Raw genomic sequence first — 19,680 nt, 5'->3', positions numbered from 1 at the left:
CAGTGACAGAGTAGTATAACTTACACTTGTTACACTTTCCAGTTATTCTAACATTCATATTTTTATGTTGTTATTCTAATAATAAATATTACATTTCAGTGGAAACTACTTCCAAAAATTCTTCAAGGAACCTGAAAATGTTTCCACTTTATCCAGATGGAGAGAAGGTAAGAAGCATATTATAAGACTTACCAATTTAATATCATTGCTTGTAAATGCATTAATTTTTATGGAGTTGTGCAATTGTCTTTATTGTTCACTTAATTTCCTATATAGGATAAAGAAGTATTCAACACAGTATGTCATGAGGAAATATAGATAATATATGCTCTATTGCACAAAATAACAGAACCATAACACTCTGAAAAATTTATTTTGGATAACAATACTACTAAGGATATATTCTGCCTGAGAATGAAAGATGGCTTGACACAGCAGATTTGCAAATACAATATTGTATAGTCATGGCACATTCTATACTGTCTTTTTGCAATTTCTGGAAGCTAGCTCTATTTCTGGTCAAATAGATGAGTTCAGTGATTTGAGTAGCAAGATAAAATTTATGTGCTTTGCTAGGATACAACCACAGTACTGAATTAATATCCTGCACTACTGACCTAACATGCTTTGATGAGGATGCTATTTCACAGCTCAATAAATACTTATTGACTAATTACAAACATGACAAAAATGTTTGTCCTTCAGCTCAACTGTTTTAAGACTAAACATTCAAGGACTCTGAAAAAAGCCCTGGAATGCTGTAATACTTTTCAAACCACTTTTGTTTTTATTTTGCAATATCACTAAATGTACAAAAGAACAGAACAGAAATATACTGTTGGATAAACCCCAGAAAACTACAAAGTCTCAAAGCAAAATTAAGTTTAGAAGCCGTTTTGTTCAACATAAAATTTAAAAAGCACAAAGGAGAAGTAGATATTAATTTCACTAGACATGCACTCCATATTGAAATGATCAAGTTGGTGACTTACAAAAAAATCATATCGAATAGTCTTCTCAAGGAATTTGAGTCAACTGCGCTTGTGTCTCTTATTCAGAACAGCCACCACCAATTAATGAACATGGTCTTTCTTTGTTCCAATTCCGGGAGGAAACTGTGTTGCTTTCAAGAGTTAACCAGCATATTACAGATAATTTAGGCAAAGTTTAAGTTATTCTCCTTACAAACACAAAAATTTAACATGTTCATTATCTATTTTTCTCTGAGAAATTTCACCTCAATTAGCTTTGTTATGGGCAAAACATAACTGGTATAGGTCAGTAACTGTATGCAATATTGCAAAAATCAATCTACAAAACCTTTTCAATGAGCCAAGCTTGGTTTGTTCAGATTTTTCCCAGGTATCATGACACTGGAGAAGTCACCTGCCCAACATAAAGCTCTTACCCCATTATATGTGGGCCCAGCAAGTTATAGTAACCAGAGAAGTGGTCATGCTAAGATTATTTTTTGTTTAATTAACTGCATTTTTCTTTTTTTAAGCATGGTGGGAAGACAACTTGAAGTCTTTCTTTCAAATATTCTTTAAAAATTTTTATTTTCTGAGAGCAGACGAGATTTGGCATGGAAAATTAAAATTTTAAAATAACTTTACAGCAAAAAAATGAATAATCCAATTAAAAAATGGGCAAAGGAGCTGAATAGGCATTTCTCAAAGGAAGATATATGAATAGCCAACAAACACATGAAAAAATGCTCAACATCACTCAGCATCTGGGAAATGCAAATCAAGACCACTTCGAGATACCATCTCACTCCAGTCAGGATGGCTAATACCCAAAAGACTGTGAATGATAAATGCTGGCGAGGTTGCAGAGAAAAAGGAACTCTCATACACTGTTGGTGGAACTGTAAAATGGTGCAGCCTTTATGGAAAATGGTATGGAGTTTCCTCAAACAATTGCAGATAGATTTACCATATGACCCAGCTATCCCAGTGCTGGGAATATACCCAGAGGAATGGAAGGCATCATGACAAAGAGATACCTGTAGTCCCATGTTTATTGCAGAACTATTTATGATAGCCAAGAGTGGGGATCAGCCCAAATGTCCATCATCTGATGAGTGGATAAGGAAACTGTGGTATATCTACACAGTGGAATACTACTCTGCTATAAAAAAGAATGAGATACTGCTATTTGCAACAACATGGATGGACTTAGAGAAAATTATATTAAGTGAAACAAGTCAGGCACAGAAAGAGAAATACCACATATTCTCACTTATTTGTGGGAGCTAAAAATAAATGAATAAATAAACACACAAATAAAGGGGGGGGGGAAGAAGACAGAATAACCACAAAAATTCCTTGAACTTCTTAATACAAGTGAACAGATATGATATGGGGGGGAGGGGAGAGAAGGAGAGGGGAAGAGGAACGGGTAAAGGGTCATGAAAATCAGCTACAATGTATACTGAGAAATTAAAAAATATAAATAAATAAATAAAAATTTTATTTTTACTTAGTAATGTAATTTTTTAATTAAAAGACATTTTTTATTAGTGAGGTATATATTTTTTATGATTATTTTTAGTCATCCACAGTTCTGGGACCAAATAAGTAAATCCATAACAAAAGATTATTTAATATAGCATTACTATCATGCTAGAAGAATGCTGAATTTAAGAACACTGTTGCTATCTCTCTAATTCTCCAGGAATTATGTTCAAATGTTGTGCTCTAAACAAAGAATGCCCTAGAATCTGGTCCCTGGCCCCTTCTCCTTATCTATACTCTCTTCCTACGTAGCCCCATCCAGTTCCAAGGTTTTATAGAGTGTCATATGCCAATAACACGCAAATTTATATCTCTGGCTCTGACTCTCCTTTCAAACCTATATGTACTTGTACACCCAATTCTTTGACTTTTACTTTTGGATGTCTCATAGGTATTCTAAAGTTAATATGGCCAACAGAGAACTCATCACTCCTCGTTGCTCCCATGCAAACCTGCCACTGTCCCCATCTCAGCCAATAGCACTATGCTCCATTAATTTGCTCTTATTTAAAACCTAGGAATCTCTCTCCCTCACCTCCAACAACCAATCCGTCGGCATTGTTGTCTCTGCTTCTAAGACATATTCCAAATCTGTCCCTTTCTCTCTGTTCCATCCCTGTCATCCTAGTCCACATCACTGTTGGTCTCTCACCTGGACTACTACCGGTAGTAATTTATTCAGTTCTTGTCACTTTGCTTAAAGTCCTTTGCTCTTACCACACATAGAACCAAACCCAAACTTCTCACCCTGGCAACAAAGCCTAATCTGACCCTGTCTATGCTTCTGACATCATCTCCTCCCACCGACTCCTCCCACCTTTTTTTATTATTCTACTTTTTTTTTCTATCCCTGTAATATGACAAATTCATTCTGACTTAATTTAAGCAAAACTTTTCTTAGAGGCTTAGAATATGACCTTGTACTGCACCCAGAATCCTGCGAGTTATGTGGTACTTAATGTAAGTCAATGGTTCTCAACCTGGACTGCACAGTGGAACCTTCTGTAGAGCTTTAAAAAATACTGATACGCATGCCCCATCTGAACCAAATCAGAATCTCTGGGAGAGGGTTAGGGCATTAGTACTTCTCAAAGGCTCCAGATAATTCTATGTATAGCAAAGGTTGAAAACCCTGCTATAAGTGATGCACTCTCCTTTTCTGACTGTAGTGCTTATTTACCTGACTTCAATTTTTTGGGTTATTTTTAACATAAATCACATCTAAATGTACTCCCATCTCAAGAGATATTTTTTATAAAAAACCCCGACAGAATAGGATGGCCTATTCTTTGAAGTAAAGTGATAATAAAAAGCATATAAAATACATGAAAAGGATCGACTAGTATCATCCTGTACTTTTGATATCATGGAACATATTTAGATTTTAATAAGGAACTTTTTTATGGCTCATGTTTTATTCTTGATCCTGTTTTGCACTAAAATCCAAATCTCATGTTTACATCACATCACAGGATGTTACTGTTGACTTTGAGAATGAATGAACCTGTTTTAACATGATAAGAACTCACTGAAATTTGGTGGAATTAATGTTTCTAACAAAACTCAAACTTTTCAGTGTTTTAAGTTAGTATATTCTTGGCAGCAATATAACTTCCTGTGTCTTGTAGAAGTGACTTAAAATGAGACTATAAAAGAGATCAAAAGACTTGGACATCAATTAGTTCACAAGCTACCTAAATATTGTTATGTGAGTATAAAGGAATCAAACATATGGATTAAATTTCCATTAAAATAGAGTAGGATTTTAAAATACAGGAGCAGAAACCTTCAGAAAAAGTCATTTGGATTTTCTCAGACTTTAACATATGAAAAGTAGTTCAAGCTGCTTACAAACACCAAAAGCTAAAGGGTATGCTTCTGCCTAGAGAATTTAATGATGCTATAAAAGTTTTAAATTGTCACCAGTGGTGGCTGGTTAGGAAACTGGGGAAGCTGAAAGAACCTGTTTGTTGCTCACCCACCTGAAGAAACATGCTGTGCACTTAGGTTTCCAACTGCACCTTCTTCCTGCGCTTGCAATGGTAGTGGGTGGGGTGAACACATAGGGGCCTGACAAGCTAGATGTATGGCTGTGAGTTTGTTTCAAATGTCTATAAGCCCATATGCTATCCAGCCCAATGGGATGACCAGGGTACAAAGTATTTTAGGTGCATAGGGTTATCACTGTCACTTTAGGAGGGAAAAAAGAGGAATAATTTTTCCAGTTTTTTTTGCTATTCTTTTTTAATCTGATTGCAAGTGATGGAGAGCCTCAGTAAGGATTTGGGCATCCACGTGTCTCTGCAAGGCCTAGGGAGAAGGCAGTGTGGCACAATAGGAAATGGGCATGATGGCCTTTTGGCTGACGATCTGAATTTAAATCTTGCTTTGAACATTGACCAACTTTGTCCGTTTGGAAATAAACAATTACCACTATTATTGCAATAATGAATATTGAAATGACAGTGAGAAAAAGTCTTGCTCACCCCCATGGGGAACAGAATTTTGGGGAATGAAGAAGTATGCATTAGCAAAAATGCCACAATCTGGTGGACATTTAGCAGCTACCACAGAATTGGAAAGCCCCAAGGGCTCCCAATATCAGTTCTTCTTTAACTCCCTTTTATAATTTTGCAATGAAGTGAACATATTTGAACATCATTCATATCTTCTGCTCCCAATGGTTTCATGATTGTGTCACTGTGACCTATGTTAAGAAATGCTCTTTCCAATTATGGATCCCCTCCTTCCCTAATATGGTCCCACAGAACAGAAATCCACAGGCTTCAATATACTGAAACAGTTCTACTTTTTTTTTTTTTTTTTGGTCTTTCTGTTCAGTTGACAAGACATCCTTTCATGAAGAGAAGTAAGAGTGAGTTAGAATAAAGATTTCCTTCCTTGGGATGTGATCAAGCAAAAGGGAGAATCCAGTGCCTTCAGAAGGCTCTACAAAACAAACGCAAGTTTGTTATAAAGTACTCTGAACACTGTCTCATTGACTATGTGTAATAAGAAAAAAACTTTAGGCAAGTTAAACAAAACTTTTATGTGATAGAAAAAGATAAAAAACAAAACACAGACAAAAGCCAATAACCTCATATCATCTCTTGGCAGGGCAGATGCCCTCTGGGAGTGCATTCATATAGTTGGTTATTCTGATATTGTGAGCTGAACTATTTAAAGAACACTTTTACAAATGAAGAACACTTTCACCTAGAATTGATGCCAACATTAATAACTCAAGTATTTCAGTGTCTCATGGCCAAAGTTCCATATTTTAGCTACCTTAGCAAGAAAACCCAAGGAAATCAATTTGCATCTAAAAGCTCCTTCATGGAGTTGGCTTGGTTTTGTGGCAAGAATCCCAGCGCGCTTAGAGAAGCAGAATTTGAAGTCTGCTTCACAGAGGATTGTTTGGTCCCAGTTGAATAACCTGCTGGCATTCACTGTTAGCAGGGTAGTGAGCAGATTGTGGGTAAGCAGATATTAATATTCTGATTAAACATTTTAAAACCTCGTGCCGCTATTTTTAAAAATACACTATTCTGAGACAACTCTTATACTTACCATTCTAAAGTCACTTTTATCCTTAATTTCTATACATTTATGGCCTTAAAATCTCTACCTCTAGTTTATTTCCCAGAATCAATACTTTTTCCCTCCATTGCCACCTTCACTGCATTGTTTAAAATTCATGTGAATGTATGGCTCTCCTGGGCAATCTTAATAGTTTTAAGTCCTTACATTATACTCTCTCCTTCCAGATCTTTTGAAAAAGACAGGGCTGTGGTCATCTTTGCTCTTGGCTTCCATAAAAACCCAGCACAGCCTTGGCAGCCCTCCTGGAAAGACTTCTTGTTTCATGAGGATCCATTGATTTAACAAACTTAACAAACTTAAATAACAGAAGCTATGAAAGAGACATCTGCAGTCAGCATTCTGAAGTTATGAAGCAACAAAAGTTTACCAGACCACAAAAATTTCTCTAACACTCTCCATCATGTAGATTATACAATTTAGCACGAAAACAGAGAGAGTTATTAATTGTTATTAGTTGAGGTCTACAATGCACATACAGGTCTTTAAAAGTCAACAGTCAAAACTTCTGGGTTACCACAATTTATTTCTGGGTCCAGACTAAAAAAAAAGTTTATTTCTTGGGTGCTTACTAAATGGGGCCACTGTGTTAGGCAGAAAATATGGGATGAACATTTTATGCTCACATCATTGAGTGCTGGAATCATCTGTAATCTTTACTTCTACTTTAGTTAGCTTGATAAGGACTTTCTGCTCAAGGTGATATACTCTGGGCATTGACTCCAGGATGCTGTCAGGCTGATGGAGAGATGTGGTTGCATGGGTTCAAGGGCAGAACATTTAGCAGACTTCTTGTTTCACAGTTTAAATAAATGAAAGGGGGAGGGGCCCAAAGAAAGTTAAATCTCGCAATTCACCCGTGACATCCTTTCCTTCTGCCCAGGCTTCAAACCCTGTTCTTCTCTAGAACTCTCTGCCACCCCTGTGATCATTGCCCAACAGAAGAGATAGTGCTGGAGAAGACACAGAGGCAACAAGATCCAGACACTGGACTCATGGTCACCACCAGGCCCCTTCAACCACACCTCTTCCAATTCCTGATGCATCTTTTGGTCACTCACACTTGGGGACTGGAGATCCTAAGCCCTACACAGCCTAGGAACAGTGCTGTGGAGGTGGGCCACTTTCTCTTATTGGGGTGCACCAGATGCAGTAACTGAAGGGACCTAAAGCTCCCAAGAATGGCTCAGAGGAGGCCCAGGCCATGCACTGAAGTCACCCACGGGCCCTACATGGAGAGGTTCCTGGAGCAGCACAGAGACCACGGAGGGAAGCTGGCGGAGGTCCCAGGAGGGGGCTGGCCTTCCGACCTAAGCAAAGATTTTTAAGGACCCCTCGGCTCACAGTCACCACCTCCTCTCTTTCTCGCAGTCGTGGGTAATGGATTCCTGACCCACAGCTGGACAGGTTGTACCTGTCCACAGCTGCACCAGCTGTCCACCTGTCTTCTCCAGTCCCTCCCCCTGTCCTCGGAAGGCTGGCCGGGCAGAGCCTGCCACCCGCTCCCGTGCCTTGGCTTGACTCTGCCTCCCACGCCCTCGGTGGACGTGCCCGCGGGGAAAAGGCGAGGTGGGGAGAGGGGCAGCCCCGGCGGAGGGCCGCTTGGGCCGGGCACGTACCCACCGGGGTGGGACGGGCAGGCGGCGGCACAGGAGGACTCTCCGGCACCCCTGCCCCGCAGCCACCGGCGGCCCAGGGCGGGAACCTGTGCCCGGGAGCCCCGCGCGCGGCAGGGCGGCGGGCCCGGGCGTCCTCCCGTCCCCGCGGGTCCCGGAGTCTCGGGGCCACCGACCTGCCAGCCGTCGGTCCCGGACGTTTTTCCACAGCAGATCCCAGGCTCTGGCCGTGGAGTCCCGCAGCTGCTCACTGATGGACCTCCTGAGCTGCGCTGGGAAAGGCTTCCGCTTGCTGGTCATCGTAGATCCGTCCTCATCGCGAACGACCCGCCTGGCCCGCGGCTCAGACTCCCGGCCCCCGGACAGGCCAGGCGCGGCGCTCCCGCCGGGGTCCCGGGACCCGCCGCCGACGCCGCAGGGGCCGGCCCCGCGCTGGGAGGCGCCGCCACGCGCGGACCCCCGCAGCTCCGTGCTCCGATCCCACTTTCCTCCCCGGCCTCCCTCCGCTCCCGCCTCCCTCCTCCGCTCCTGCCCTCCCCCGTCCCGCCCTCCCCGAACCCGACAGCCCCGTCCCGTCCCCGTCCCCGTGGCCGCGCTCGCGGAGCTTCCACCCGCCCTGCCCACTTCCACCCGGAGGTCAGGGTTTGTGCCCCGCTCCGTCTATTTCTTGATACTTTCCATTTTCAGTCCCAGAAACCGTCCCCAACACAGTAACTATAACAAAAACATGCCCCAGTCCCTAACTCGCCACAGTGCTCCTGCACTCAGGTCACCTGGAGTCAGCTACTCAGTCCGGCTGACGGGCTTTTGGAGTTCCATAGTGGTGCCCTCTCATGAGATGTTAATCCTGCCCAGTTTCATCAGTGAAGTAATTATCCTGCTGCAATAATCACATTAAAATGGTCAAAAGAGTCAAAATATTATTTCCATTGCATAGCCATGGTGCAGGAGGCAAGTAACTTCTGAATATTAAATATAGGGAAGCTACATAAAGTAGATTGGCATCTACTTATACAGTATTAAAATCTGTATGCAGTTAAAGAAGTTGATGTTATGAGGATGCGAAATATAAAAATAGAAGAATTTAAGGTATTTTGTCAAAAACAGCGTAGTCTTAGAAATTAACTCTGATTCCTGTAGGGAAGAGGGAGGTAATGCACTGGCTCTTTGAGAGCGACTTTATGAGGTGGTGTCCAAGTCACTGTCCTGGGCTCCCCCAGAGACTGTCCTGGGTTTTGTTCCTAATGCACTTTCAGGACCTCAGAGAAAGTGATTGTGACAACATTTGATGTAACTTACTGATGTGATTAATGTCTTACCCTGCAAGTTTGGTGAGGGAAACAGAAATATTTCAAAAGGGAATCTCTGAATTCTTCAAACAGTAAAATTGCTTGAATCTCATTTTTTTTCTAAATGTCTTTCTAACTGACAAATAAGAATTAAAATTTAGTCAGCCATTTATTTTAACTTCAGGTGCTCCATTTGTGAAGTTTGAAAATTTAAAAAAAAAAAATTCAATCCTCCCTCAATTATAAAAATTGCTACTGACTTAAGGAGTGGAAACTAACAGTTACTTAAATTATCCCCTCTACAATTCTATACTTTTAGTAAATATTTCCTCCATCAGTTTATATTGTTGGTAGAAAATGGGGGGAAATGATTGCAAAAATAGTCTTTATTATCTTATTTTGTTATTTTAAATATTCAAAAATGTTCACGAATGAAACACACTTCAGAATGAGCTAGAAAGTAATGACGAGGTTTTTTGTACCATCCTGGTAAAGCTTTGAAATTGTCAGTTATGAAGCAATAAGTCACGGATCAGAAATGGACTTGAAACTGTGGCAGCCAGTTATAGACTAATCCAGATTGCTTTGTGGACCCATGCCAAATACCCTTTTGATTACATTCTGTGTTTTCTATGCATGTAGTGGTAACGAAATGCTAGGTAAGGAGCAAGATTTGTGTTATCATAAAGTTATATAGTATAACAACAAAATGTTTAATAATGACATTCCCAAGGAAGCTGTGTATTTGACTTTTCAAAGGGATCTCTAATTGAATCAAACAGAGGCCATAGTTGTAACATTATATACACATAGAACAGTACAAGGATCATGCAAGTTATTTTAGTGATCATTTAGCTCTAAAGAGCCTGGGTCCCTACTACTTTCTATACATATTTGACGTATTTTATATTCAGATGTGGTGGATTAGGGATTTTCCTTAAATGACTAATTTGAAAATAAATTCTGGCATTGCAAATTTGTTTAGTGCTGGCTGTTGAATTGTCCATGAATCGAGGACTGTCCAGGAGAAGCCAGATGAAAGACTGAAGTGATCTGCCCGGGACAGGTGCTGCCTGAGCAGCTTGTGCCACACAGCATGGCCTGGCTCTCTGCAGGGCCTGGCTGCTCACCCCGATGGAGGAAATTTCACAGCTGTGCAGATGGCACTGCTGAGAATGCAGGGGTCCCAAACTCAATGGGAACCTCAGGGCTACTTGGAGTTTTTTATCTAGGTCCTTAGCATCCACTCTCCTCTACAAGATCTGTTTCAAAGCTGAACCTTAAATAGAACCCTGTACTCGCTCCACCCCCACCCCCACCCCACCCTGGGCCTGCATCTGGAGCAGATGAAAATGCCACCTACTTCAGAGAAAAGCAGTCAGGCACTTCCCTCCCCCACCTACCTTCCCTCCCATCACAATGGAAGAGGCGTCACAGTTCCTGCCTAAGACCTAGTTTCCAGCCTGTGCTCTGCTTTCCATCTCTTCTTGTCCCACCCAAAGCTTTGCAACATCAGTTGCTTTGTCCACCTCCTATACTCTCGGCCTTTCCCTCTTGTCAGGCTCAGCCCTCAAGCCTCACCTTTCTTTAAACCATCTCAAAAGCAAAACAACCACCACCATGATAATGCACGTTGCTTCTGTCCTGCGTCTCTTGGAGAAGGAGTCTTCCCTTATCGACACTGCAATCTGGGCTTGCTCACTCCGTCACTGAAACTGTTCTTGCCAAGGCCACCAATAATCATCTGGTTGCTAAATCTAGTGGACATTTTCAAGTTGTTGTGGCTATTTCCTGGGCATGTGGACGACTGAACACTCCTGAGCGTTCCCTTCCTCCTGACACGGTCTTGTCTTGTGGCTGTTGGGTGACACCCTCCCCTGGGTTCCACCTTCTCACACCAGACCCCATGTGGCCCTTCTTAAGGCCCAACTTGGTGCAGACAGAAAGTTGATGTGTTTGAGTGTGGCTGGAGGCAGAGTCCCTTTTAACCGTGGGCGTGTTTCTACCCCTCAACAATACCTCTCTAGAGAACTGTACTTTGGATTAAATGAAATAACCAGTTGGCATATAGAAAAGATTCAATCTATGCCACCAACAATATTACTCTTATTACATCTCCGTCCTAGTCCAAATCATTCCTGAGACCCTCCAAGAAGCCTTTCCTGACACCCAATCTGAATAACCCCATTACTCCCTCTCATGGCATCCAGTTTAATTTTCTTTATAGCACTTATCACTTCTGGACATTCTGCTTGTTTGTTTGTTTGTGGTCTGTCTCCCAGGCACACTGCAAGCTCTGGGAGTTCTTGTCTGTCTTACTCACTTGTGCATCATCAGTGCCTAGAGCAGTCCTTCATGGTCATGCTCCATAAAATTGTATATTAGATGAATTATTGAGCTCTAGGGCCATATATCGTTTGCCTTTCTAATGGATATTTCCCAAACTTTCCCTCAAACCTGTTCTTCCATCTCTATTTCCTATGTTAGCCAAGAGATGCTACCACCCACCTAGTGTCTAAGAAAGAAATCAGGAAGACATTCTAAGCTCCCCACCCGTCATTCTACTGCTTCAGTCCTCCCCTACCTCTCCATCCACATAGTAGCTGGGTTAATTCAGGTTTTCTCTTTTGCTCCCTTAAATTTCAGCATAATGAGACTCACATGGAAAAGCCACTACTCTTCCTCCACTCTATGTCTTTATCTGTTAGCTCTGCTGGAATGCCTTATCCTAATTTTTTTCTTCACTCATCCTTCAAGATCCAACTCAGATGTCACCTCCAGGAAGCCTTTTGCAAATCCCAGTGGCTAAATGGTTCCTCCTCCACTGTGTTCCTGCAGTGCTATGGGCTGTGGGGCCACCTCCAGAGGAGCACTTGTCCCAGAGACTATGTGTAATTGTCCCCTCTCAGCCACCTTACCAGTCCTAAATCCCTCCACTTGAGACTAGTAATTCTATTTCTGAATCCCTTGTGCCTTTTTCAGTGAACCACATAGTAGGAGCATTTACTGACTATATGAATATTCCTGTAGTTTTAGATGACTAGTTACCACTAGGATCTGCTCCTTAGTATAAATGTAAATTTTAATTATGATTATGGTGGTATTGCTTCACTGTCAGTAATTATTATTCTCTCTTCTTACATAAAGTGTATTAATTTAAAATATAGAAGTAATACATGATTATATTATTGACGATTATTTATTTTTTAAACACAAAAACTGTAAATAGAAACATTAAAATCACCTGTAATACTACATGGAAGAAAGAGATGATAATATTTGTAAATTTTCCTTTGCAATTTTTAATTTGCATATTTTAAAAAAATTGGATGCCTTTTATATCAAATTTCTTTTCTTTTTTTTCTTCGTATTAGATTGTGAGCATTTTCTCCATTTATTATCTTTTAAAATATGGTTTTTAATGAATATATATAAAATTCTGTTGGATTGACACACCATAATTTATTTTAAAGCTTTTATAATTTTGGACATTTCTCTCAAATTTCTGAGATTACAAATAATCCTGTGATGAACAACTTGGGCAAATGGGAAAAGAAAGGTATTTTTCTCTCTCCTTTTCTTAGTGCTGTATGATTAAGGCCCATCAATATTCACTCATAACCACAGGCAAAAAGCAGGATGTGCCACCCACCCTCCTACATGTCTGAATGCCAACGACTCTGCAATTCCATTAACTTATCTCTTCCACTTCCATGTTCAACTCTGATTCTGTACCATCACCCATTACTGAAGGGTCTAGAAGTACATTCCACTCTCTGCTGATTTTTGTTGTTGGAAACCTTTGATTAAGAATGGAGCCCAATCTCTAACTGTACCAGGTCAGGAGTCCTTTGCTGGGAGCCTGTGATGACGGTGCCTTATTTTGTGTTGTTTCCAGCTTTACTGTGGGGAATTACCTTCCTTGCAGGGACCCATTTCTCTTTGCTCCTGCGGGCAGGACAAGTAAAGTGCTTTCAGAACTCTTCCCTGTGTGTTCCCTTCCCAAGAGAGAAGGGATGGAGCAACTCTTCCTCTGGTGTATCTTTCAGGCTACATTTCAGAACTTTGTTGTTGAAGATTCTGAAATGCAATCTCATATTGTTTATTTCTTCATTTAAAAAAAATGTCACTGAAAGTTCTGACTTTTTGTGCTGGGCCCGTGGCTCACAGTCGCCAATCTGTGCATGCTCTGGTGTGTGTTAGTGCCCCGTTGCCACGCTCTAGATCTGCTGGACTTGTAATGCTAATGGTTTCAGTTGCTTTTGGGGGGTTTTGTTCTGTTAATTAAAAAAGCTTCAGGCTCCATGTCCTTGAAAGCAAAAGTTAGTGTTAGCTGTAAGGTCTGCACTGCCGATTAATAATGTTGGCTATGTTCAGTATTTTCCTGATGTAGACAGGTAAGTGCTTTGAATCTTCAGTCTTAATGTCACATCATAATATCTCATTGACTTTATAGATATTCTAATTTCTTTCTATGTTTTTCATGTATGCTTTTGGGGACTATCCTTACTTCATGGGAGACCCTAGGTGAGTGTCTCACAAATCTCTGATGACACTCACAGCCTATTGGACAGAAGAAGTTTCTAGTGATTGAAATCATCTTTGCATTCACTTGTGGCATCCTTCAGTCCGTCTGTTTCATAAAGTTTGAGTAAATTTAGCTTACTACACAACCTGCCTTTATTGCATTGATATATACTGCTTTCCTCACAGAGTTTTTTGCAAGGGTCAAATGCAACAATACATGCAAAATACTTAGAATGCTATGTGGGATATAATGAACATTCATTAAATGCTGCTGCTGTTATTATTTCATCTAAACCATTTCTGTAATTCTCATGAGATTCCATCCCAGCTAAATTCTGAATAGTAACATGCTAAACAGCAAGAAGTCTTTACAGAGCGGTGGAAACTAGCAATGAATTTGGGAGGTATAAAAATAGGATTCAGTTCTCTGAGAATGATAAGCAGCAGGAGTGGTAGAAGCTCTTTAACCTCCCTAAATGTAGATTTACTTCTCTGTCAAATGCAGAAAAGAACATTTTGTTCTACCCTGATCAAAGTTGAATTATATGTGAGACTGTTTTATGAATTCAAAGTATGACAAAATGAAAGGTATTTTAAATAGTATGAAAGATTAGGGAGAATCTACATTTAGAGCAGGTACATTTCCTACTTACATGCTTAAAAATATATTTATTCAACAAGGGTCCCTATCCTTGAGTTACACAGGTTTCCTTTGGTGCCTTGTGTTCCAACTGCTTACATGATTTAAGGCTGAATAAGTATGTTTCTTGGTGTGGATAGTTGGAAGGGGCTGGGACTCTTATTCTCTCCCCTGGGGTAATCCTCCACCTCGATTACATTTATTATACAAATATGTATTGAGAAAACCTTTGGCATCTTTAAAGACAGGCAGCATATATTCCACCTTCTAGAGAAAAACATTTGAAGATATCTCAGTAGTAACTCCCAACTTGTTAGTGAATGTGGGTAGGGATGGCATGTTCTTTAGGAATTTTATCATTGATAAGCTCTTGCTCTAGTTTAGTATTATCCAGGATAAAACACTTATTAAATATAATAAACACATGAGGAGGTAGGCATTCACTTAAAAACAAAGTAAAAAACCGGCAAAGGAACAGAGAAGTTCTACAATTTGAACAAAATTATCAGCTGAGGAGATGCAGGGCCAAGACTCAAAAGTTCTCTTCCATCTCTAAATACATTTGTCACTGTATCCCTCATGGCTCCTGTGCATTCTTCAGAGACTGTAATGTGATAGATGTAGCTACCAAAGACCTTGTCCCTGTAACGTGATAGGTTTTTCCCCCCTTATTTGTAGAATTTTGAAGACTGTCGAACAATACATTATGATCCTTAAAGAAATGTCATCTCTGTCAGTAATGAGTTTAAACCTATTTCATTCTTTGATTCAAATCTATCTTTAAGCCCTTGGGAAAAGTCTGGTATCTAAAATGATTTCTGCGACTGATCCCATTTTAAGGGAATGATTACTTCAAAGTAACTCCAATTCCCCCAGTCCCTGATTCTTTCAGATATAGTGAGGCAGTATGAAGACTGAGTCCTGTCAATACCCTGTGACATTTCATGTTATCAATAACAAAACTCTAAAGAGTGTAAATAGAAAGTGTATTTCAATTTATGATATTTTAGAAAGTGTGAACTTCAAGATGCAAATCCTTATTTCTTCAACAGGAATAGTTCAAAAGTAGTTGTTTTTAAAATTTTTAGGCGTTTTTCTGTTAGTGACTTCTGGTAATGTCGTAAATGTGACGAGAGTTACATTTTAGAGTATCTGGGGCAATGAAAATTACTTTTATCATTTAATATATATGGTTCTTCTGTCACATTTTCCTTCCATATGATAAAATACTACATTTTCTATATCACTTCAGTTGTGCCCGATTGGCCATTTATTGCTAATAAATGGCCAATACATTTTTGGTGTAAATTTTTTTTAATAAAAAAATTTGCAGGTACCATTTAAAATGAAAGCACATGACACTAATTAGGGAAAAATTAAAAGTTCAGAATTGTCTTTGGAGTCCTGAGAGATCTTTTGGATTTAACTGATTTTACTGATATTTCTATTCTATTTGTGTAATTCTGGGTCTCTGTTTTATGTCTTTGCATTTCCAGTGCCAGGAACACTGCTTGACACATGGTGTTTTCAAAACAAATAAACAAAAAAACATACAAATGTTGTTGAATTTTATTTTCTTAGCTTTTAGGTCTCAGCAGAGCGATCACCTCCAACGAGGCCTCTGCTGACCACCTACGTGAGCACGCCCCCTTATTCTCCGTTCCGTGATCAAACCCCACTAACTCTGACCACAGCCTATGCCCACGTGATATTTTGTGTTTGTTTTTGTTTCTTGCCTGATTTGCCCCTTTGCTAGATTATAAATTCCATGAGAGCAAAGACATTGTCTTTCTCTCTGGACACTGATTCCCAGCACCTAGAGCAGGGTATAGCACAAAATAGATGCTCAATAAATGTATGTGATAAATGAAGAAATGGTGCCTGACTTGCCAAGAAAGCACGTGTCATCACCGGGAATTCTCAATGCTACATGAGCCTGTCCTGTATCTTCTGGGGAGTTTAAATCCTTCAGCTCACAGCCCCAGGGACCTTTGTCTCCACTACATTTCACCTATTCATTCCCATGGACACAGCCTGGGCTAAGTCACCGCCCATACCTGCAGTGCTTCCAAAATTTTGAACCTGTATCTCAGCTTCTACAACAACCACGCATCCTTTTAGCATTCCTCATCTTGTCTCATGATCTTTACTTTTGTTTTTCCTTTACTTAATCAGCCCCTCTCCTTGGCTTCCTGCCCTCCTAGCCTGGGGTTAAGCTCTATGAGCCAGACTTTTAACCAGTTTCTCGTTACACACACACACACACACACACAGCTATTTTAGTTTCTAGTTATTCCATGCCTGTCTGGCAAAACCCATAGATCCACTCTATGTCCAGGCCACCACATGCTGTCAGTGAAGTCCCAGAGCTGCACAGACTGGTGACATGATGGGGTGAGAATCGCCAGCAAAATCCTTGCCATGTCTCTAGCTGAGTCTGGTTCCTATGTCCCAGGGATAGCAGCAATGGCTATCTCAAAGCTTCATCACTCCCCTCCAGACCCATGCTCACCTTCCTCCCTCTCATCCTCTCCATCGATACTGGTCTGATGCTGCACAGAGGAAGTAAAGGAGCTGGCAGTTCCTTGAATGCACCACACTGTCTGTGCCTCAGGACCTTTGCACCTGTTCCTCCTGCCTGGAAGACACTGACTCTTCCTTTTTAAAGATACACTGAAGCTCCATAAAGCAACAGTTTCATTCCCTTATTGGACTGTAACCCCCTTGAGGGTAGAAAATGGGTTTTTAACATCTGTATCCCTAGTACCAAATGGTGCTCAATACAAGTAAATTCTCAATACATATTTACTGAATGAATTGAGAATTGAAAATTGGGACTATACAGTGGGCTAGGGCTAGGTGTCCCTTGTGTTACCCTTCAAATGTTGAAATATTTAGCATTAATCCATTAAAAGATAGAAATTAGGAAATGTTCACACAAACATGTAGATACTAAGTCATAATTGATAAAATAGCCAAGAAGGACAGATTTCAGAATAGTAATAAATTATGGGTGAATGTAACTAACAATATTTGGGGCATATTTAATCAAGCTGATTAATTTAAAACATTTCTTAGGGTCTCCACCCTCCCTGCAAATCTACCTTTAACCATAGAGAAGGCTGAGCTTGTTATAAATAATGCCATCCCTTTACCCAAACCAGCATTGGAGTCCGGAGTTTTCTGTTTGAAAATATAAATGCATAGTCATCAGTATCTTAAATATATATATATATAAATATATAAATCTATATCTATATCTATATCTATATCTATATCTATATCTATATACATAAAATTGGGTTATCTTTAACACATAAGAGTATACTGTAAACTTACTATGCAAGCTTGTTGTGAGTCTCTGAGTGGGAGTATAATATTGTAAAATAAATAATGCCTCATCTAGGGGAAAAATACGACTGCCTTGTGGGCAATTGTGTGTGGTTTTAAAGGTGAAAAGAATGATGATTAAGAAAAGGAAAGAGGAGGTAAAAAGCTATAGGGCGCGGATAAGAGCAGAAAGGCAGTGGTTAGATGAAATCAGAAGGAACAGAGAGGGGCTCGGTGTGCTGATACCTGAGGGCTGGAGTAACAACAGAACCTGCTAGAGTTTAATCTGGAGAGAGGTAGAAACTCTAGAGTAAGAATCAGTTGGGTGCCTTCCTCTTTAGTGCAAGGTGATGACAAAACGAGTTGATTCAGGTCCATCTGAGCCTCAAGCAGAAAAAGACCCTGGTTCCCTGGAGATGAGAGAAAGGAAGGGGGACATTAAGGAATAGGGGTCTGGGAGGAATGGTATAAAGAGCTGGAGCAAACACCACAGCCTCAATGGATTCCAGGAGAGGAGTCTACAGAGTAACGGCAATTGGAGAGAGCAGCTGCTGGAAGGCATTGTTTAGAGCCTTTAAACTGGGCAAAGGGAACCAAGTAACATGAAACCACACTTGTGCATATCGACAGCAGGCAGCTGGTGTCCCGTATTTCATTGCAGTGTTATGAGGTTAATCTGTGCATTGGAACAGCTCGGGATGCTGGATGACAGCAGTCCGGGTTGGAGAAGAAAGCCCTGCCAAAGAAGATGAGGTGGGGTAGCAAGACTCGAGATTCGTCCCTGATCCTTAGGTGGTGGCAGCCAAAAGTGAACACAAGATTGTCTAGCAGATGAACTGCCATGATTTCATCAAAGCGACTTTGTAAATGAATAAGGGGAGAGCTAAATACTAAATGCAATTCCTTGGTTTTTAATACCTTGTAGAATAAATCATGCTCACTGTAACCCTCACATACAAACTATAAATTCATTGCAGGTCGGGTATCTGACCAGTAAAACACTTTGTTCTGTCTTCTCTCTATTCAATATATTTTTCTTGGTATAACTATAAAACAAAACAGTTTTCACTTGAGACATTAATTACCCTTGCTCACAAATCTGATCTGTTCTTTTCCTAATTTCTTTTCAACAGTTTTATTTATTTATTTTATTGTTTTTTTTGTGGGGGGGGGGGCAGGTGGCTGGTACAGGGATCCAAACCAATGACCTTGTTGTTATAATACCGCACTTTAACCAATTGAGCTAACTGGTCACAAGGTTTTATTTTATTTTTTTGTGCCATCCTCATGTTTCTTTTAAACATATTTATTGAGATATTATTAGCATATTATAAAATTCGCCCATCAATGGTTTTATTTTAAGCAAATGTTTTCTTACTACTATTAATTGGTGACTTTTATCCTAAGGCTATATATGGCTTTTTTTCTAGGTATCCTATCACAGACACAGAATAGCTTAAACTTGCTCAGTATGTAGATGGATATATAATTTATATGGCTACAATTGTTAAAAACGCTTGCAAACAGTACTTCCTGTGATTATAACAAGGTACTTCAAAAGTTCACACAGAAGAATAGAATTGAAAGATAACATAAATCTTTCCATGAACTTTTTGATGTACCTTCATATTATAGTTAGTTTAAGAAAGACAGGATAGAGGACAGAACTGTGTTATGCACCCTGAAGGGATTTAATAAATATTTGTGAGGCTGATAGGAAGTATTTTGCTTCTTAGATAACTGGATTTCCCTGTAGTTAATCTGGACACAGTGGATTTTATGGCAAGGTTACCTCCAAAACTTTTACTTCATTCTTCTAAAAAAGATTCTTAGACATAACTATTTTAATCTTCCTGTTTCTGACCTTAGCTCTCATAATTTCCAGTAAGGCCATAAAAACTTAACCAGGCACCTGCTTTTGATTTTAGATTTCTATTTTCTCCTCTAAATTTCCTACGCACCTCCTTAACCGACTAACCAAGCCTTACTTCCTTCATCACCATGTGACACTGTTAAGTTTTCCCCTTTAGTTCACTTAGCTTTTTAAACACCTGCAGCTCAATAACAAGGATAGTATTGTCTGGCTATTTTACTTAGGAATGAGTTGATTTCTCTGTCAAGATAAACTTCACTGTACATATTATTGGATCTCTGGATTA

The 19,680-nt window shown here is 40.0% G+C and overlaps 1 protein-coding gene across 1 annotated transcript in view; it reads right to left on the bottom strand.

The window, feature by feature from the left end:
* STARD13 (StAR related lipid transfer domain containing 13) overlaps positions 1–8,035 on the bottom strand; it is a 211,872-nt gene extending 203,837 nt beyond the window's left edge. The window contains exon 1 of the mRNA XM_063102265.1: positions 7,912–8,035. Coding sequence (XP_062958335.1) covers positions 7,912–8,035 — 124 coding nt within the window. The remainder of the gene's footprint in view (positions 1–7,911) is intronic.
* Positions 8,036–19,680: the final 11,645 nt, after the last annotated feature.

This window comes from Cynocephalus volans, chromosome 7 (assembly GCF_027409185.1).
Source record: "Cynocephalus volans isolate mCynVol1 chromosome 7, mCynVol1.pri, whole genome shotgun sequence".
Taxonomy (NCBI): domain Eukaryota; kingdom Metazoa; phylum Chordata; class Mammalia; order Dermoptera; family Cynocephalidae; genus Cynocephalus; species Cynocephalus volans.
The sequence above is the reverse complement of the archived record's forward strand: the minus strand, read 5'-3'. Positions and strand labels throughout refer to the sequence as shown.